The 22,699-nt window shown below is 37.5% G+C and overlaps 1 protein-coding gene and 1 pseudogene across 1 annotated transcript; both read right to left on the bottom strand.

Moving 5' to 3' along the window:
• LOC147489228 (uncharacterized) overlaps positions 1 to 11,292 on the bottom strand; it is a 49,261-nt pseudogene extending 37,969 nt beyond the window's left edge.
• A 972-nt stretch (positions 11,293 to 12,264) lies between these two features.
• Positions 12,265 to 19,717, bottom strand: LOC147489227 (flavonoid 3',5'-hydroxylase 2-like). The gene is made up of 3 exons (XM_086572500.1): positions 18,816 to 19,717; positions 18,562 to 18,680; positions 12,265 to 12,991 (listed from the first exon to the last, which is right to left on the bottom strand). The coding sequence occupies exons 1-3, from the start codon at positions 19,710 to 19,712 to the stop codon at positions 12,481 to 12,483; spliced, it is 1,527 nt and encodes a 508-aa protein (XP_086428626.1). The 5' UTR covers positions 19,713 to 19,717; the 3' UTR covers positions 12,265 to 12,480.
• Between the last annotated feature and the right edge of the window lie 2,982 nt (positions 19,718 to 22,699).

The raw sequence follows: 22,699 nt of genomic DNA, 5'->3' as shown, positions 1-22,699 counted from the left end.
TTGTTTACCTCTTTCTTACTTGCTATTGGGATATATACTATATGTTTTTTTGTAATATCTATTTGTGTGGTCCTGAAGAATCCATTGGCTTTGAGGTGAGGTTCCGTTGTTTTCAACTTTATGTTTAGTACCCAATATTTTGGGATATGATGCTTCTGATTTATATTCATTGTCATTTCACGATAGCTCTAATTTTTTGAGGGTTTTGAGATGGATTTGAATTTTTTTACAACATAAGTGCTTATGGAGTTGAGTTTTTTCATGGATTGAATTTTTTTTGCATGTTTCGGTAGTGCCTAAAGTTCGAATTTTTGGATGATCTTAACACCATTTTTTGTTTTATTATTCACTAGAAAGACCTTAATATTCAACTTTTTCTTAACTATTTTCTTAGTTAAGTGCAGTGTATAGTCTTTAATGATCTCTATTTTCCGGATATGAATTGATAATTAGAGTCTTAATTAACTGCGGAAATAAACGAAAAACCCTTCGTTCTCCAGAGTTACAAACCCTTCGGGTGCTCCAAGCCCTCCCCATTAAAGCCATGATTAATTAGGACATTAAAAATTCTCCTCCAACCCATCTTTCTTCTCTATCTCAAAATCAAAAACCAAATAAATATTGATCGAAAACACTATCGAGCCATTGGAAAACAGCAAAAGAAGAACAACAACTTCTTCCAAATTGGCGGGCTCAATATTTACAGATATCAGGTTCCATTATCTAGATCTTAATCTTTTCTTTTTGTGTTTTATTTATTTGTTAAAAATTTATTTAGTTTCCTCAAGGAATGCGATTTACAAAGGGGACCCTGACATTGGAAGTGTGATTAGGGTCTTCTTATGGGATTTATGGGAAAGGTATAACCCTCTCTCTTATTCTTCTCTTCTTCCAAAATTAAACTAAGAAATTGTTCAGGATGATAGAGTGATATCAAAATTACAGAAGATGCTGTTCTCTGGCAACACCTCCCAAATCCCTCTGTACTGAATTTCATTTTTGTTTTATGATATTAGAACTCAAACTTCAAATTTATCTTCTTTTTATTCGGTGGCATCATCATCTTCTTGGATTCATTTGAGATCTTGCAGGTATTGTTAACTAAACCAACTTCAAAATCCACATCCAAGAAACAAATAAGAAGGAACAAGACGCACCCCTGGGAACGAGAAGTGCATATCAGTTTTTCATTTCCAAGGAGTGTGAACGATTAAAGAAAAAACATGGGAAGGACCAGAAAGTTTGACATATGGTGTCTCTACTTGAGCGGGATCGACTGGTAACTATTTTCATATTATTCCATTCTTCATAGTTAGTATGTCTATTCTTATTATTCCTGTGTTGCAAAGATGATTCAATTTTTTTTTAATCTTTTGCCCAAGTTGTGAAGCACGTATATTAGACAATGAATCTAAAATTGATTTTTATACCATAGGATGATGGTAAGCTGTTCAAGTTTTTTAGACAGTTAGAAGGCATCAGCCGAGTAAAATTTGATTTTAGTGTCCTGACGCATCAAAATTATGAAATCCCATATCCTTCCCCTTTTGAACAATTAATCATGTTTTAAGAGGTACATATAACCATACACTAGCAGAAATTATGAAATCCCATCTCCTTCCCCTTTTGAACAATTAATCATGTTTTAAGAGGTACATATAACCATACACTAGTAGAACTGATATGTTTATAGCCCCTTTTTTCTCTTAGATGGACACATAAGCTTTTCCAATAATTCGTAGATGTTAATATGTTAGCCACCATTGACCGCCTCACTACCCTATCCAATATTCCAATTAAGAAAATGAAGTAGTAGATGAGGCTTCTACAGGTTATGTCCATTTTGGAACAAGGATATGTCAGTCTCACTTTCCATTTAATGTGGAAGTCAAATTTGTACATACTAATGCTTATCTGGAATGCGTTGGAATAGTTACTGAGAAGGTGTGGTGTAAAATGCGTTGTTTTGTTTGGGTTTTGATGTTTTTTAGTTTGGGGTTATGAATGTGTTTTTTTGGGTTTAGGATATTGCTACAAGAGTTATTGCAGAGGGGTTGAGGCCAGAGCAGACTATTGTGTCGAAAATTATGACAAGGAATCCTGTGTTTGTTGGGTTAGATTCGTTGGTTATTGAGGCTTTGCAAAAGATGGTGCAGGGTAAGTTTTGTGCTTTGGTTTTTTAGGGATCATCTTGAGTTTCAATCTTTCTTTGTGTTATTGTTTTCTATCTTTTGCTCTGTATATTTAAACTAATAAAGCATTGCTTTTTGAAAATAATGAAAAACGAAGAAGAAAATCTTTATAGTTTCTTTTTCCAACACTAATTTTGCAGCTGTCATCCCCCCCTCTCTTTTCGACTCCTTTGATGATTGTTGCAATGGAAGTTGATCTCCCTCTTTGTTCATCCAGACATATGATTTAGTCATTTCCATTGATTTAGTTCAAGTAACGTTTTAAAAGAGTAGGTGGTAGCCCCTATGGAATAGATATCAGCTTCCTATGAACCTAAAAGTCATCTGCCTGACAATGTTAACACTCTAACGACCCAAAATATAATCAGAAATTTTAATAATCTACACTGATGAATGAGAATATACAGGAATAAGAACTTATGTTACAAACCATCAACAACCCTCCAACATCGTTCCCATACATCACGGGTTTTCATTTTATCCCTCTAATGTCTACTTAGTTCACCAGTGGATAGATGAGGGATTTGATTCATCACAGAATCACAGCACAGTGCATTATGAAGCCCTTTTGTTTCTTTCCATTCATTTCCTTCTTTATCTTCCTCTTCCCATTTCTTGCTATGTTCCTTTAGATCAGACTTCCATTGAGTGTGCTCTATTTACTCTGACACTTCATCATCAGGCAACTTCATAGTTAAGAGGGAATACCATTTGCTCTCTACATCTCTAATTATGTCAGCTATTATTTGTTTTTCTAATTGATAGGGTGGTGGAACTTCTGCCTATCTGATGCTTGATCTATGACCTTCACTAAAGCTCAAAAGCTGGGAAATCGATGAGATTGTAAGAGACACATCTAAGCATACTCAACTATATTTTTTTTTCCTTTTTGTTTTTATTGAAAGTTGAATTGGTAAATATTAACCAGTTTATCTATAGGACTATTCATTTGTTCAAGTAATAACGTGCATTAGTAGCACAATCTTATTTGGATGGGCTGAATTTTGACTTTGGATATCACGAAATAGTTTAATTGCTTTTGAAACAATTAAATCTTATCAAGATAAGTTAGTGGATAAGTTATTTGGAGTCGTAATTCGCTATAATATGTTTTTATGAGACTATATATATATATATAGTTTGTCGAACACTGTGTGTTAGTGTTGGATATGGATACATATACCCGTGTCAATGTAACTTAGATTGAAAACATATTGGAACAAAAGGTCAGAACAATTAAAGCTTGAAACATTCATGAACGATTAATCGCATTACGGGCATAAAGAATGAAATACAACATCTAACAGGAAGTAGATTATTACAAGAGAGAGGGAGAGAGACATAAGACTGCAGTGATAAAGAAAGGTTAGTATTCCATGGTAATTTTTTCTATTCTCTGCTGCCAGTTATTTTCTTCATTCTTGCTCTTCTTCCATAACAATTGGAGACATTAATTTGCTGAAATTAGTGTTTGGATTCGCAAATTGCAAAAGTACCCTAAAAGGGTACGGACGAACCGATACGGGAAACGCAGGGGGTATGGACGAATCTGGTAACTATGTTTCATGTGGGTAGATGCTTTGGTGTTTGGGTACCAAGCAGGATTATGTTAGTTAGGATCATGTAAGCCATGAAGTGGACACATGCTGACTGAAGTATTTTAACACATGTCAAGATGGGTCTTTTGACATGTGTTCCTCCATATGTGGCACATACAGTTACAACTTGCAGGGTTTGTAGCACTGCTATTGATAATCACGGGACTTGGTCATCATGTACGAGCTTTTTGATAATTGTAAACTTTCCCCTTTTGATATAGTGGAACTATTTTATTTTCTTTTTACGAGCATTTGAGATCGCTAATGGCAAGTCTCGAAACAGACCTTTGTTTCCTGGCTGTGTTTAATTGTTTATTATGCAAGATTCTACATTTTTTTCTTCATTTTTTTTTATTGATTTTGGTTGACTTTTTCTCTAACTCCTTGGATTCTATCCTAATAAGCTATTTTGCATCTTTAATCTTCTCAAGGATTTACTTTTAATATTAAGAAGCTATCTTTGCAACTCTCAGTTTGTCCCTAGGAACTCTCATACAGTGGGTTGGTACTTCTAGCTAGTCATTTGTGCATATGATGCGGTCCCATGTTATATGTTGACATTGCTAATAAAGGAGGGCGAAGGTATATAAGATATTAAGATCTTTGTCTTGGTCTGTTTTAAAACTGACTTGGCCAAGGTTATTAAATTATTCACTTTCGTATAAGTTCTTTTTCGATATGTAGAATGAAGTCAACACCAAATGTTCTAACCATTGAGTTATATGATTAATTCTACTGCTGCTAGACATCAGATGAACGGTATAAGAATACCTATGCAATTCAGTAGCATACAAACTTATTCAGTAATAACGTAGGAACATCAGTACAAGGCAACTATATGCCGATCGCAGATAACCAAAACTATATGTAAGAAATGGCAATGGAATAGAGAAGCTTTAGTAACATTAAGCAAAATGTCATTGTAAAGGCTTACCACAAGCGCATGATTCTCTGGATTAATTCTTTCTAAAAATACTCTTCTATGCAACCTCTGCTGCTCAACTTGCTAACTTTGTACTCTTTCAAGAGCTTAAAAGCAATTGCAGTAACAATGCGGGTTTGCAAGTACTTGGGATAATAGTTCATGTTATAGGTGGCTGAACGAGGAAGGTTGTACTCTTTCAAGAGCATAAAGAAATTGTAGTAACAATGCGGGTTTGCAAGTACTCGGGATTTAAGAAGGCGCGGGATTGATTCCAATCACTCTGGAGAAATCATTATGGCATAGGAGCTCTTGGTACTGGCTGAATACATTCTCCGTTATCCTCTTCATGGCATAGGACTTTTACTATAAAAGAGTCACCTATGTACTTTTTTTATCCTTTTCCATTGTAGTCATATGTTTATATTGTAAAGGATGACAAAATTGGAAAATGGTTTTCAAATTTGTTGAATATGAATACATGTTTGAGTCACCCTAGGATCTAATTGTATATACATTTTTTTTTTCACAGGATTTTTTTTTTTTTAAATAATCGGTTTGTACATATTTATTTAATTTTTCTTTTATTTTCTTTTGCACACATTTTATTTCTCGCTCTTTAGATTAATATTGATGAAATCACAGTACACCGCGAGGAAAAATCCATTCTCATAATTGTGCTTATTTCTCCAATTGACTAAACTTTTAACGTACTGGAGACAAAGTAAACCCAATAAATCATTAGCTATCAATATACATATATTATTTATTTAAGTGGACTTTAGATTTTTGAGTCATTAACTATCTATGTAGCAAGTCCGGCCATAGGCCAGGCCAAATGGCTAGTTAAACTTAACATGGAATGACTCTTGGGGGGACATATGGGAAAAAGTAACTCTTAGAACCATATTGTTTTTTTTTAATCACTCACAAGGACCGGATAGATAAAATGTCAAATATACCCTTGACACGAAATTAAAAACGGCTCGTAGATGAAAAGTTGAGTATAATCCTCGAATAAATAATAAACGGCCAGACCCAATCAAAACGAACCGGTATATATAATGTGAAGAATCATTGTTCATACCTATTTTGGGTATGAACAATCACTATTCATACTTTAATATGAGCTATGAACACTTATTGTTCATATGAACAATCATTGTTGATTGTATGTTCATACCTATTTGGGGTATGAACAATTACTGTTTATACCTCAACATAATGTATGATCAGTAAAAATACCTATTGGAGTATGAACAATCATTGTTTATACCTCAACATGAACAATGAACAATCATTGTTTATACATCAACATGAACTATGAACAATCATTGTTCATTCCTATTTGGGGTATAAACAATCAATGTTCATACCTCAACATAATGTATGATCAATAAGAATACGTACTTATTAGAATATGAACAATGATTGTTCATATCTATATTTGGGGTAAATACATCAACATGAGTTATGAACAATTATTGTTCATACCTATTTGGGTTATGAACAATCAATATTCATACCTCAACATAATGTATGATTAATAATAACATTTATTGGAATATGAACAATCATTGTTCATACCTATTTAGGGTATAAACAATCATTGTACATACATCAACATAAGCTATCAACAATCATTGTTTATCCATCAATATATTGTATGAGGTACGTTCACCTATTTTGGATATGGACAATCATTGTTCATACATCAGCATAAGGTATGAATACTCATTGTTCATAGAAAAACGGTAGAAAGGGTCAAATTGAAAAATATTTATTTCAAATCCGAGTCATTTGTCCTTAAGGGTTATTTTTACTTGAAAATTGGTTTTCTAGGTTATTTTCACCCGAAATTTGTCCTTGAGAGTGATTAAAAAAAATCGCTGGTTTTGAGACTGATTTTAACTCAAAAATGGGTTTTGGGACCAATTTCTTGTAAGTGCAACTTGTATCAACTGAGATTTATGGAGATTTGAGTTGAGAATCCAGGTATCCTAGGCCGTTTAATTGAACTTGACATATTCAAATATATGTTGAGGAATGCAATTGCCTTGGAAAAATTGATCATCAACTCAAAGGCACCTGATAGTCGAGGCAACTAATGAAATTTGGTAAGAGGATCTCGGCACTACCAAGATCATCTTCAAGTGTGGAAATTTTGTATTTTTTGATTATTCACAATGGGAATTTGCCTAATTAACTTGTATTGGATTGCATATGACCGAATATAAGCATCAATTTCTTTAAGTCTACTGTTGTGAATCAATGCGGAAGTGAGTATACACAAACAAGATCAGCCACGTACACAAAGATGTGAGCTTTAATCAATACAAGTGTTCTAACAATAATCCAAGCATAACCCAAATAACAATATCAACTAGTAAAGCATAAACAAATAAAGAGATGAAGTAAAAGAACACACACCATAACACAAGAATTTAAGGTGGTTCGGCAATATGCCTACATCCATACGGTGAGATCGATGGTTCTACTAGATGAACAAGAATATTAGAAGAGAATTTGTTTTGATTGTACACACCAATCAACTCTCAATCACTCACAAAGAATGCTCTCTCAAATCTCTCTCTTTTCTTCTCCTCATTAGCTTAGTTTTGGGTCAAAACTCTAACTTCTTTTATATAGTAATCCAAAATTTCAGTGTAAGACAAAATTCCGAATCATCTCAGTTTATCTTCAAAAAACCGAAACTTTACATGTGCAAAGGCATGGGGGTGTGCGCCCTTTATGAAGAATCAACTTCCAATACTGATGTGTGCCCTTCCTGGAGAAACTCTGCTATGAAAGACTAGGGGTCGACGTGCACCCCTTCACCAAGGTAAAACCAAGGGTGTGTGCCCCTTATTTAATCTCAACAATTTTACCCAATTCACAACATCTACCTAATGTACTCAAGCAATGGAAGGCTCACCTTCAGGCTTCAGCTAGGCATTTCTATAACTATCGTCACAAAGCAGCTTTCAGAGAAAAGCAATGAGAGCATCTTTGTGAATTGCAACATTCTCTCCTCCTTCGGTTTTTTTTTTTTTTTTTTTTTTAAGGAAATAGACATATCATTAATAGATAGCAAATAAGTTATACAACTTTGTCTAGACTCTATTGAAACAAAGCTGTACTGAGCTTGGGATAAGATTATTACAACCCAAAGAAAGTTCATATTTTGCTTTTCAGCCATGAGGTGGGCAGGTTGAATCAGCAACCTTGGGGAGTGATCAGCTCGCAAATGTGTATATGTATCCCTTTACAACTTTTCTTACGCATAATAAACATACAACTCAGAAGTACAACTATGTCGATAAAATAAGATTTTACAAGTAGGTAAAATATGTCGTATCGTTTTCCATAAAAAAAAGTTTTAATTCTAAGAGGTGAGTGAATTTTCTAAATCAAATTCCATGTTTGTTTCAGGAAACCATAATGATTACTATTATTAAGCAAAAAAAATCTATCCTTATTAAGAAACCAATGATAAGCAAATTTAACCTAGAAACAACCATTTTTTTCAAGAGACCAAACCAATTTTTGAGAATTAGTAGGGGGATGAATCTTAGTCTGAAGAATTGCATCTCTAATATAAGGTATAAAAAGAGTATCAATAGTAGTATTAGAGATATCTCGTGTTTTATCTTGATTACATTTTCCCACCAAGTGGAAGGCGATTTTTTAGGTTTAGATTTCATCAAAAAAAAAAAAATCCTAAAGTATTTGGCTTGGAGAGGCCGAACCCAGAAAAGGTCTACTTCAGTATTAATCTTCCAACAGAATTTATTATTATTATTATTATTATTATTATTATTATTATTTTTTTTTTATTATTTTTTTTTTTTACAACACTGGTTCCAACTTATCATATGTATTCTATTATGATCAGCCTCATTAGTCCCCCACCATAAATTGGCATAAAATATGTCCAAATAATGGCAAATAGATTTAGTAAAAAGATTAGCCTGCATAGAGTAAATAGGAAAATAACATAAATGACACTTTTAATTAAAGTGTCTCTACCAACAAAAGAAAGAAGCTTCGAATTCCAAGAAGATATTTTAGCACAGATATTTTTAATAACTTTATTAGTGCTAAACACATTAGGTTTATTAGGATTAAAATCAATGCCTAATTAAATATGGGTTAACGAGTATTGCTCCTCACTAGATGAGCCAATTAGAAATCTCCTCCTCCCCCCCTAGATGGGAAATTAGGGTCTCTTCCCAAACTACACACAAAAAAAAAATCAAATTGAGTTGACCATGTTTTTTTTTTTTGTGTATTTAGAAAGGAAGGGCCTAATTTCCCAGGAGAGAGAGAGGTAATACTAGTTAACACAATAAATATGATTAGAATCAGAAAGGGGGATTTTCATAATTCTAAACAAGAGTTTATTATGTCCATTGTGTACATTTCTTGTTTGTTGATTGATTAGAGAGCTTGTCCTTCACCACCCTGAGCACTATAGCCTTTAGTTATTCTTCTACTGCTACAGCTGTTGGCACTTCTCTCTCTCTATTTTATTTAGAGAACCCATACTTCTTATGGATTGCAACTAGATGTCTATAGCATAGCAGTCAAGGTCCTTGTCCTAGAATTATAATTACCCCCTTTACTCCCAAGAAACTTCAAAATCAAATGTAATCCCTCTATTACATATTACAGTCTTCTTGATTCATTTGAAGAAAAAGAATTAGCTGAAAGGCAAACATACATTCATTCTTATTTTCAATTTTCAATTTTCAAGTATTTCGTTAGTATGGTTATTGGACTAATTTTTGTTTGAACATGGTCTCCAATTATCAGTGAAAACAAACGGATCACAGTACTTTAATTTGTTGACTACATTTAGGTAAGAATTACCCTTGTGTTTTATGAAGTTAGGAGATGTTGTCATGAAAAATTAGTGGAATCTAAATTTTCCGAGTGAACTAATAATCATGATGAGTTTGTGTGAAATTTATGTGAGGCTCAGATTAATCTAAAATGTCATACTTAGATGTTCCTCCAGAACGTTTGTAAAAAAAAGTAGTAGAAACTAAGAATCGTCCTTAATGTTTATCATGAAAGAATTCACACCATAACATACATGTAGACAATAATCAATCAAGAATTGGGCATGCAATCAATCCATTCTCATTGCACTCTCCACATTTGACCATCTCATTATGCTCTTCATCTAATATTTTACAACTCATATTGCACTCTGTTGTGAATATATAAGTGCGGAAGCAACGTTCCCATAACAAAACGGATCAATCCTACACAAAGATCGATCCTTCACACTGACAAGACTTCAACACCCTCCAAGCAATATCCCAACACTTCCAATATCAAATAACAAGCATATAAAGTAAAACAATTAATGTAAAGGAAGAACAAACCACAAGGCGAGAGATATATCGTGGTTCGACAATTTGCCTACTTCCACTTCGCGAGTTCCAAGCTTTCTTTGGATGTCCCGAAGTAATGATTACAAGTCTCTCAATTCACTCACAAAGAATGAACACTCAACTCACAAAGAATTGCTCTCTTATAATTTCTTTCTTTCTTGGTTTTGGAAAAAGTTAGGTTTTCAAAAACTGATTTTGTTTTATACCAAAAACCAAAATCGCTGATTCTTTATGTAAGCCCACAAAAAAATGACACGGCGTGGCGCGCTTCTTCGAGCTGGTCGGTAAAACATTGGACCATAAGCACGGTCAGCGCCACTCTGGGCTGGCGCTCTGAATGTAAAAAACAGAGAAAAACTCGTTTTTTCTCTACACACTCCATACACATAGCAAACCTCATTCATGCACACCCAACACACACTACCATAGATTTTGGAATAATACCTTCTAACAATACTCCTAATGCTCCCTCCTCTTCCAGCTTCACCAACTCACCAACTCATCAACTCCCCCTATTAGCCTTCCTTTAATAAACACCTTAGGAACTTGAATTTCTTTCTTTCCCATTAACAATCTCAATTCTTCTCTAAACCCTGAATCCATCGAGATATCTCGTTCCATCATATGTATACATGATGTGACTGAATTAGTGACCTTATGAGGTTGCATTCTTCGAATGTTTTCCTGATACCCCTTAATGTAGTTGTGTATATTATAACTGCTTTGTCTCCACCTGGCGGGCACTTTTCTTCCAACAGTTCTAGCAGATATTTGGATCCTTCGGCCTTATAAGTCCTAATGTTTGGAGATACCAAGTTTTTGATCCGTTCACCTTCTTCCACAAGTTCTTCTCCATAGAATGCACTGAGTTCTGGATCAAACAGGGGATTTGAACTTTGTTTGGACACCGATAACCTTGAATTGCGTCTAGAACTTTCAGTTTTCACATCACATGAGGTTATCTTACTCAAAGTTGGTGTTACATTGTTCCAACTCTCTGACGTGTTTAATGGTTTCAAGACCTCTTCTTGCGGTGTGTACTCCAATCTTCGTGCACAGCCTTGAAATCCATAATGTCTAGGCTTGTTCTCTTTCCCTTCATTTCTCTTTGGAGAACTAACCTCTTTAAAGAAATTGGAAGTATTTCTATCACCCACATTCTCAAACTTTGGGGTCATATTTACCATTTCAGAAACGGTTATCTCATTTTCAAGTTCTTTCATCAACTCCAAAACGTTAATGATTCTGGTTCATCTTCAACGACCTCTTCGGACTTAAAATGAACAACAGCAGGACTAGATGTTTTTGTTTCCTTGCTATGCTTTGAATCAAGTGTCAATAATTCATAAGAGGAGGAAGTAAGGGACACTACGTGATTCGTGTAATCAGCATTGGTTTAAAATGATTTTTGGTTGGAATCACTGTTGAATAATTTGGAAGAAATGCAGCTCATGATCTTTCAAAAACTAGTTCAAACAAACCGAAGTTGAGTCCGATGGCTCACTTTATTTAAAAGTAGTGTTAAAATCGATAAAGTGAAATTTAAAATCAAAAAAAAATAGTGATAAAAAATTTCGATAAAGTAAAATTTAAAAGTCGATAAAGTAGAAAAAAAATCGAAGGATTTTTCTTTCCACTTTATCGACTTTTTTAATTTTACTTTATCGATTAAAATAAAAAATATTTTCATTGATTTTAAAATTTTACTTTATCGACTTTAAACACTACTTTTAACTTGGATAGGAGCCATGGACTCACCTTTCGAAATTTGTCTCTCTAGAAAATTTGTGCTTCAGGGACTTCAGGGTGCTGTTCAGTTATTCTCTTTCAAAATTTTAACAGTTATTTTGCTACCAATATGCATGTTACCACTTGCTATAACGGTTACAACTTACAAGTATGTTTGCCTTGTCCGGCTTGTGAGATTTTTCGGTGCTTTCAAGTTTTCTAGGCTATCGATTTACATCTTAAGTTAGAAATTTGGATGATGACATTCACGATGTTGAGATCAATCTCCCCAAAAATCAAGATTTAGATCAATCGTTGGAGTGTTGAACACAACACTTTTTCTATTAATAATTCTATGTCCAACAAAACGTAGATGTGATTCCAAAAGAAATTCCATCACATGAGGAAAAAAATTGGTTCAGTTCAGTCATCAGTAATAACTACTAACTAGCAATTAAGCAGGACAACACGTACTACATTTTCTATGTACTTCTTTTTTCTTATTTTGACAGTCACAACCCACGTACAACACTTGAAATACACCACCTCTATTATTAGACAAAGGTACAGAATTTGGTCCTTTTCATGAAATAACTTCAAAAAAAAGTGGAGAGAGCAACAGCAATGGAATGTTTTCTTCAAACTGAATAAGCACTGGGTGGCAAGCGAGGGGTCACAATAGCATCAAGTGGTACAGCTTTTTGGAGTGCTAGTCCAAATGTTTCATCCATGTTTAGCTTTACTCCATCAGGGACTTTCCACTCAAATGAGTGGACAAGAGTTCCCAAAATGTACTCAATAAGAAGAATTCCCATTCTAGTGCCTGCACATATCCTCCTTCCAGCACCAAATGGTATAAGTTCAAAATTATTTCCACGCGAATCAATCTTTGCATTTTTTCCATGTAAAAACCTGTCCGGATTGAACTCAAGTGGATTCTCCCACACACTTGGGTCTCGCCCGATTGCCCATATGTTTACACTGAGCCTAGTACCCTTAGGGATGTAGTATCCACTGACTTCGCATGCTTCTATAGCTACTCTTGGAAGATTGAGAGGTGTTGATGGGTGCTTTCTTAATGTCTCTTTACATATTGCTTGCAAGTATGGGAGATAGGTTATGTCGGATTCTTCAAGTCTACGGTTTTTTGTTGGGGATTACACCAATACCAATCGATTCCCCACTACACAGATAACTTGTATTTGAACACAATTCAACTCCGGACAAAATCTAAATATCAACTACAACCTATACTAACATGCCCAACTCGCTAAACAACTATCAACAACATATAATAATGTAAAGCAGTTAAACAACAAACCACAACACAAAAATTTACCGTGGTTCGGCCAATGATGCCTACTTCCACAAGAGCCAGTTCTTAATAAAATGGGAAGGAAGATTACAATCTCTCCTTTTCGGTCTCACCTTACTAGATCACTCTTATCTCTTTACTGTGGTTGTATCTCAGAAGGTTCTCTCTTTGTTTTAGTCGGATTCCAATCCTTTCCGACTTGTTTGGTTCTCGTTAGGTTAGGTTTTCCAAAACCTTGATTTTTGGTTTTATCTCCAAAACCAAAAGGGTACCGTAGCAAAGGCCCCATTTAAAAATATGCATGAGCGCTGGCGCTTTCACTCGAGCGAAGTCGCTACTGAAGACTGGAAGCCGAGCGCTGGCGCTGGCACTTTGAGCGCTGGTCGCCTCTATGTTCTCTGGAACTCGACGGTAGCGAAGTCGCTTTATATATCGGCTGGCCGCCTCGACTTCCGGATGCCGAATTTGCCTGTTTTGTCGCTCCGGTTTCTCTCCTCATGTGAGGGATAACTCCACAATCTCCCCTCCAAGCGGTGAGGGGATACCTCCATGCAATTGCCAAATCAACAGAGGGAGGAGTGTCGCCATTCCGCAGCGAATAAGACAACAACATCAAACTTACCTTTCGGTAAGACTTTGGTCATCATATCCGACCCGTTCTTGTCGGTATGGATCTTCTCGATACACAAATGCTTGTCTTCGAAAGTACTTCTCTAATCCAATGATAACGCATATGTATGTGCTTGGATCTAGAATGAAAACTCGGATTCTTGCTCAAGTGGATGAAAATTTCCCCGCGTCACATTAACTACAAACCGTTTTCGTTTTAGCGGTTAGTTCGAAGAACCTCTTCATCCATAGCAACTCTTTGCAACACTCGCTGGTCGCAATATACCGGCTTCAGTAGTGGAGAGGGCAACACACTTTTGCAACTTAGATTGCCAAGAAACCGCTCCCCCCGCAAAAGTAACCGGATAACCGGAGGTGGACTTCATCGAAGTCAACATCACCGCCATGTTCCGTGATCGATGTAGCCTTCAAGTAAAGGGCTTACTTCCACCAAAGCACAAACATGATTTGGAAGTGCCTTTGAGATATCTCAATATCCACTTAACACCTTCCCAATGCTCTTTTACCCGGATTTTGTAAATCGCTTTTACCACCCCAACGGCGTAAAGCAATATCCGGTCTAGTACACACCATGGCATACATCAAATCGCCCATCGCGGATGCATAAGGAATCTTTTCCATCCGACTCGCCATGCTCACCCTTAGGACACATCTCTTTGGTCATGCGGAACCGGCCACCAAGCGGACAACCGACCGGGGCGCTTTTTGATCCATGTTGAATCTCTTCAACACCTTTACCAATGTAGCTTTCGAGAAAGCCACAACTTTCCACTCTTTTACATCACGAAAGTGATCCGCGATCCCAAGTATCCGCTTTGCTTGACCCAAATCCTTCATCTCAAAGGACTTACTCAAGTCTTTCTTCATTTTGATATCTTGTTGATGTTTGGGCCAACTATCAACATATCATCCACATACAAAGAATAAGACAATGAAATCTCCATCCGAAATCTCGAACAAACGCACAATGATGATGGAAGCAGACTTCTTGTATCCTTGCTTCACCATAAAGGAGTCAAACTTTATGTACCATCGTCTCGGTGCTTGCTTCAACCCATACAAGCTCTTTATCGCCTTTGCATACTAGGTGCTCCTTTGCCTTTGACCTCAAACCCTCTCGGGCCGGGTCCATGTAGACATCTTCTTCAAGGTCTCCATGAAGAAAAGTCGCCTTAACATCTAGTCCGCTCAACCTCTAGGTTCATACTTGCGGCCATACCCAATACCACCCGGATAGAAGTCATCTTCACTACAGAGAGAAAATCTCATCAAAATCAATTCCTTTCCTTTGACCGAATCCCTTCACAACAAGGCGAAGCTTTGTACCTTGGGTGAGGATTGTTCTCCTCATGCTTGACTTTGTATATCCACTTATTCTTGAGAACTTTTCTCCCCGTGGGTTTCTCAACTAACTCATAAGTGTGATTCTTATGCAAAGAATCCATCTCGTCATGCATGGCCTTCAACCACTTTTCTTTTGTGCGTACCTTCAAGTGCCTCTTGATAGTACATAGGTTCTCCACCATCCGATAGTAGATGACGCACGTGGTGGATACCTGGTTGAAGCTAGTCTCTCTCTCGTCGGACCTCCTTGCCCCATCTGGCCGGGTGCCTCGTGAGGATACACTTCGCTTGCTTCGGTGGTGGTTCATGCATCTCATCCGCATCTTCTATACCAATAGGTTCTATCCCATCATGAGCAATAGATTCTCATCATGAGCTTCAAACTCATGGTTCTCTGATTCTCAATGCCTTCGTGACGTTCCACGGTAGGAACTTCGGGTTCTCAATCAACAAGATCATTGGTGAAAGCCCGTAGCTTCTCACCCTCCTCAAAGTCTGCTATGGTTTGGTCTTCTAAGAACACAACATCTCGACTTCGGATTACCTTCTTGTTAATCGGATCATAGAGTTTGTAACCAAACTTTTCATCTCCATAACCCGTAAAATGCACCGCTTGGCTTTGTCATCAAGCTTGAATCTCTCATCCTTCGAATATGCACAAATGCCCCGCACCCAAATACCCTCAAGTATCCATAATCAACATCTCTCGACCATACTCTCCTCGGATAATCACTATTGAGGCTTTTGGGTGACAGTTGATCACATGCACGGCCAGACGCATTGCTTCTACCCAAGAGCTTCTAGGTAGCTTAGAGTGAGATAGCATGCATCTTATCCCTCTACAATGGTACGGTTCATTCTCTCTCGCTATTCCATTCTCATGCGTGTGTCTTGGGAACGGTCCGCTTCATGATTTAATCCCATGACTCGCAATACTCTTCAAATGGCCCAATGTACTCACCCCCATTATATCGAGCTTAATACACTTCAACAACTTCCCGGTTTCTCTTTCCACCATCTTTGTGGAATTTCTCAAACACGCCAAGTACTTCATCCTTGGTCTTCGGACTATAGACCCATATCTTTCTTTGACGATCATCAATGAATGTCAAGAAGAATGGCTCCCCGGTGGGACTTCACTCTCATAGGACCACATAAGTCCAGGTGCACTAGTTCAAGGACGGTGTCCTTTTCGTGAGACGGAATCTTTGGAAAGACACCCGTGTTGCTTTCCTACCAAACAATGAGTACATGTACTTAAATGTGTACCTTTAATGTCCGGCATGGCCTTTTGCTTAGCAAGAACTTCCATCCCTTTTATGCCCATGTGACCGCGGTCTCTTGTGCCACCGATTCGGATGAAGCTTCTTCTTTTCACAAGATTTCGCTTTACACAAACTAGCCTCGTGGTTTTGTAAAGAGAGCAAGTTTTCTTTCCTCCGCCGCTACAATGGAACCGCGGTCGGGTTTCCATACCCCGCTACCAAACGAAGTTTACAAAGCCATCGTCATCTAATTTCCCAAATTTAAATTAGGCTTAACCGTATGTCGGGGACATGTCTTACATCCTTAAGTGTCAAGGTGTAGCCGACATTGGTTTCTACATGAACATCTCCAATGCCTATAATCTTCGAGGCCATCGTTACCCATCCTCACTTCACCATATTCACCACAACCTGTAGGTAGTGAAGAATCCCTTGCGGCGATTGTGACGGATAGGATGCTCCTCAGATCTATCACCCACTCAGATCCTCGACATGAGGTACTAAGCAAAGACACACCACAACCGACACAACCCCACTCAGGTCATCGACTAGTCGCGGTAGTATCTCCGCCTGTGTTTCCGTTCCTCCGCACCATGTCTTCATGTACACGGTTATTCTTCTCATCCCTCTTCGTTCTCAGACTCATATCCGAAGTGGCCTTTGGTGGCACAATAGTAACATTGCCTCTCGCCTTAGGAGTTCTAGCTTCACCCCTAGATTTACTTCTGCATCACCTCTAGAACGAGATGGTTTTCGCTTCGACCTCTCCCCGTTTCTCGTGAAAAGGACCTCCGAAGTTAGAAGAGTCGCTTCTTGCACTCCTTCTAGTCTCCTCATTCAACAAAGACGTGGTAGCCATCTCCATGGTAACAATTCCATCCTTGGTCGCTTCCATGTAGAGAAACCGCTAATGTCTCCCAACTTTTCGGTAGAGAGCCTAATAGAAACAAAGCCTCAACTTCGCCTCCCAAATTGATCTTCATCAAATGCATCCGATTGATGATATTCTCAGACTTCATTAAGATGCTCGACACATTGAAGAACCTTCTTGGTACTTCGTGGTTCCGCAAACTTCTTAACAACTAGTACTTTGTTTCCACCGACTTCCTTTCATAAAGGTCTTCGAAGTTTCTTCCATGAAGGCCGTAGTCTCTTGGGCCACATGGTGAAAGACACCGCCGTCTATCCATTGTCGAATGTACCCAATAGCTTTTCGCTCAAGCTTTTTCCACTCAAATTTCATGGCCTTTTTTCGGTTTTACTCCCTCATTCTCAATGGGAAGTGCCAAGTCCTTGCAAAGATAGCAAGTCTTCCATCTTGGCTTTCGATGATGGTGTAGTTCTTCCTATTCGGACTCATCATACGAAAGTGTTCACGGAATGGTCCATCTCTACAAGTTATTTAACCTCAAATCTTTCTCGTGAATTTCACAAACACCTTCCGACCAAGATTCGGATAACACCCTAGGCTATTCTAACCAAGGCTCGATACCACTTGTTGGGGATTACACCAATACCAATTGATTCCCACTACACGATAACTTGTATTTGAACACAATTCAACTCGGGACAAAATCTAAATATCAACTACAACCTATACTAACATGCCCAACTCGCTAAAACAACTATCAACAACATATAATAATGTAAAAGCGGTTAAACAACAAACCACAACACAAAGATTTACCGTGGTTCGCCAATGATGCCTACTTCCACAAGAGAGCTTCTTAATAAAATGGGAAGGAAGATTACAATCTCTCCTTTTTCTCTCACCTTACTAGATCACTTTATCTCTTTACTGAGGGTTGTATCTCAGAAAGGTTTCTCTTTGTTTTAGTCCGATTCCAATCCTTCCTCGACTTGTTTGGTTCTCGTTAGGTTAGGTTTTCCAAAACCTTGATTTTTGGTTTTATCTCCAAAACCAAATTCACGGTACTTGTAGCAAGGGCCCACGAAAAAATATGCTGGCGCTAGGCCACTCTGGCGAAGTCGCTACCAAGACTGGAAGCCGGGCGCTGGCCACTTTGAGCTGGTCGCCTCTATGTTATCGGAACTCGAGCGAAGTCGCTTCTATCTCGAAAGCGCTGGCGCTCGACTCGGATGCCGATGCCGTTTACGTCGGCTCGGTTTCTCTCCTCATGTGAGGGATAACTCCAACATTTTTGCCTATGACGCAGTCCATTTCTGCGTGCGCCCTGCTGAGTATGCTTGGATTCTTCATCATCTCAGTGAGTGCCCATTCTATTGCGCTTGACGACGTGTCTGTTCCTGCTGTGAATAAGTTCTGCATGGTAAAAGTAAATATGTTAACATTCAACAGCAACACCCTCTCGTCCAAAATTTATACTTAGGCGGTTTTTTGAAAACACTAAGCAACTTTTTTCCAAATATAATTGTAAAATGACCTGAGGAAGAATACCAAGAGAAGAGCCTTGATGTTGGTATCAGTGAGCCTCTCTCCTTCAGAATTGTCCCTATTGTCCATCAGAGTATCCAGCAAGTCCGGCTTCTCTTTGCGCTCGTGCTTTGTTTTCATATGTTCCTTGAACATTCTATTCAGCAGTACATCAAATTTTTTGTGCAAACGCTTCATTCCTCTTACAATCCCTTGAAAATCCGTCCATGCAATAGAAGGAACGAAGTCACCAATATTAAACAACCCAGCCGATGTCATGAGCTCAACCACCATGTCCTTGAACTCATTCGACTCGGTGCCCTTAGTAACAAACACGCGGCGACTCAATATCACCTGACCAATCATATTGGCCATGACAAATGCCAACATCTCAGCCACCACTACCTTCTCTCCGCGGATGCTTGATTCATACATGGCTTGAAGCATGTGACCAAGTTCGACCTTCCTCACAATAGCCCAATCTTCAATAGCCTTACCACCAAGCATGTGCAAGTTGCTTAGTCTACGCAACAACTTCCACCGTGGTCCATAGTCTGCAAACACCATGTCTTGGGAGTTGTATGCAAGATTGGTGGCACCCGCATCGGTTGGGCGATTTGAAAAATTTAGGTCTAAGGTTTTGAGAAACGCGCGAGCTGAATCTGGTGTCGATGCAACCACCATACCGCGTGCACCTAATTTTAGGTATACTATCGGTCCATATTTCCTAGACATTTCAGCTAGTGCAACATGAGGCATAGATCCTAAAAGCGGCAGTGCACCAACGAGAGGCCAACCTTTTGGACCAGGGGGAAGTTTACGTGCATTTTTGAAGAGTAAGCTACGAATGAAGAAATGAGTAATGAAGAAGAGGATAACTGCATAAAGGAGCTCACGTACTACAAACATGTTGATCACCATGGTGAGTGGTGTCAATTGGCTAACTAAATATGAGATACGGTTGTTAAGCCTATGAGATTTATATATATGGGGTATATATACTACGTGCAGTGTTAGATATGTTCTGAACGTGGAGAGTCATCTAACTCGTGTGCTTGGTTGGTAAAATTATTTGGTGAACATGGTGTGAAAACTGAAAAGGACGGGTGTCTAGCATTCTAGCACCATAACAGTCTGACCCACTAAAATTCTCATAGAATGGGCTTGAGGCCCAGTGTTCCAATTTAATTACGTAAAAAAGACACAATTTTTTCTAATTATATCAAAAACTCATCCAGTCCATTTGTTGGCAATATTACACAATTATCCCTTAAACAGAAATCAAAACTAGACAATTATGCAACATTCAGTCAACAACATATGCAAATTTTGAAACCCTAATTCTCCAAATTAAACCCAAATTTCGAAACCCTAACCCTAGTTCCCCAAATTAAACCCAAATTTTGAAACCCTAGTTCTCCAAATTAAACCCAAATTTCAAAACCCTAGTTCCCCAAATTAAACCCAAATTTCGAAATGAATAACCCTAATGAAGAAAAAAGAAAAGATTCAAACGATAATGTGCAAGCAAACACAAGATCTACTACAAAAAAAAGAGAACAAAAGGGCAAAAAGGTTAGATACCAAATTTTATTGATAGTTTCACAATTTTGATATATTAGGATTTTCATTTTATGAAAAATTGGTTAAAGTGTGTTGAATGTATTCACTACAACATGAGTGTTGCATCGAATATACTTGGATTTTCATTTGCACTGTCACTGACCACTGCAATATGGATGTTATACTGTCAAATCCCAATGCAACATGGATGTTGCATTGTCGAATCCCATTTTAACATGAGTATTTTGGGTCGAATGCAACATGAGTATTGTTTGAGGTTTAAATTGGTGATGTTTGTTTGAATTTTGAGGCATGTTTTCCACTAAAACATCCATGTTGCAGTAAAAAAACACACTGCAACATTCATGTTGCAGTCGTAATTGGTTGAAACAAGCTACTAATTCATTAGTTTTCTTTCAGGTTACGCAACAAGGGAAGGCCGCTAAATCTAAACTGAACCTTCCGAAACAAACTAAAGATGCAACTACCGCCTCAACGAGCAAAAACCCAAAAACGAAAGGCAAAGAAAAGATATTGTTGGGTGCCGAAACCTTAATACAACATGAATGTTGCACTGTTAACTCGTAGTTATTTTGGTCTTGTTGTTAGCTAGCTAGCATCGTAGTTATTCGGGGGCGTAAGTGTCCTCCTGTCTACACATTTTATGAAAAATTCGGGAGATTGATTTGTTCGTCTTGTTCTTCTTGGTGAATTGGCTAAGCATGTCGTTTCTAAAGGCACCAAGGCGGTTACCAAATTTACTAGTTCTTGAAGATATTTGTTTAGGGTTTGTTTCAATGTTTCAATGTTTCTGTCTTTAGTATTTAGTATTAGAATGTTTCAATGTTAGTGGTGTCGATGTAATATATAGTTGATTTGGAACCTATGAATCAGAGTTAGATCTTTTGTGAATGAAATTAGGGTTTCTGGTGTTCTCTATTTTGGTTGATTTCTTCGTTCGTTTTACCTAGTTCAAATCTGAGATAGTTATAAATGATGATGGTTGTGGATCTTGAATTGGAATGATGGCAGTTAAGAAAATGTTAGCATAATTGTAAAGTTTGGTTACTTTTTTATGCCTAAATTTTCTGGAATTCAGTTTGGGCCAATGTTTAGGGTTCATTCGGTTCTTAGAGATGAAAGGTCAGGGTAATCGAGGCTTCGTTTTCGTCATTTCTTGAGAATTTGGTACTTCATAAATCCCATTTTGTGCTTAGGTTCATTCTTGTGAATTGTGATTGTTGTTATGAATATGTAGTAAAGTTCGGACCTATATAGGATGACCTACAATCCCGCAATTTGTATCGATGAGCGTTGAATACCTCATTAGCCAATTGCTTCATAAATTCCAAGTTTCTAATAAATGGGTTTAGCTTTGTCTACATTATGAGTACATGATTCCAAAGACAAAACACCAAGTTTAAAAGGAAACATCAAACTATGTAGTTGTAGTACATAGCATGACACTGTAAAATGGAGAAGTCTCATTTAAAAAAGAGATAGGTTCAAGAAGTCTCATACGATGCAATATGATATGAATGCAATATGAATGTTGCACTCTTAATTATGATTACAACAGATTGCAACATAAATGTTGCACTCTCAATTACAACTGCAACATGAATGTTTCACTCTCAATTACGACTGCAACAGACTGCAACATGAATGTTACACTATCAATTACAACTACAACATGAATGTTGCACTCTCAATTACGACTGTAACAGACTGCAACATGAATGTTGCACTGTCAATTACGTCTACAACATGAATGTTGCACTCTCAATTACGACTGCAACATGAATGTTGCACTCTCAATTACAAGCTAGAATGCATCGCAACATGAATGTTGCAGATCATCAATTACCGCAACATGAATAATTTTACAGACTATAAATTTCATTATAACAAATGAAAAATAAAACAAAACGACTAGCGAATAATCTCAAATGAGTATCAACATTCCATAAAAGTATACAATGAATATCAATTTCTCATTAATAAATGTCAAAAGACCAAACTTAAAAATCTCAATTAAGACAACTAAAAACATATGGTTTGCCGAGAACATCAAAACTAATCATGCATATAGACTAACGAATCACACCGGTGCTTTCAATTCTTTTCTTCTTGGGTCTACCAGGACCAATCTTTGGACTACACGGATAAACCGCAGGAGAATAAGGCATGCGTCTTAGCATAGAACCATTCGGAACTGGCTTGATAGAATGTGAGTAGTCTTGCCTGAACACGATCACCGTATATCCTTCATCAATGTAGTCATAAAAGGAATCACCCTTACTACCAATACAGGCGATAGCATGTATGCAAAGGAAACTATCGAT

Source organism: Coptis chinensis, chromosome 7 (genome assembly GCF_015680905.1).
Source record: "Coptis chinensis isolate HL-2020 chromosome 7, ASM1568090v1, whole genome shotgun sequence".
Classification (NCBI taxonomy): domain Eukaryota; kingdom Viridiplantae; phylum Streptophyta; class Magnoliopsida; order Ranunculales; family Ranunculaceae; genus Coptis; species Coptis chinensis.
This window is presented reverse-complemented; position numbering and strand designations above follow the sequence as displayed.

Bases quoted from the DNA above. Each gene is read 5' to 3' on its own strand.
- LOC147489227 (XM_086572500.1), bottom strand. From the start codon at position 19,712: ATGGTGATCAACATGTTTGTAGTACGTGAGCTCCTTTATGCAGTTATC. The intron at 18,681-18,815 runs GTATTCTTCCTC...TTTACCATGCAG, and splicing joins ACATCAAGGCTCTTCTCTTG to AACTTATTCACAGCAGGAAC. The intron at 12,992-18,561 runs CAAAAATGTTGG...GTAATCCCCAAC, and splicing joins GAAATGGACTGCGTCATAGG to AAAAAACCGTAGACTTGAAG.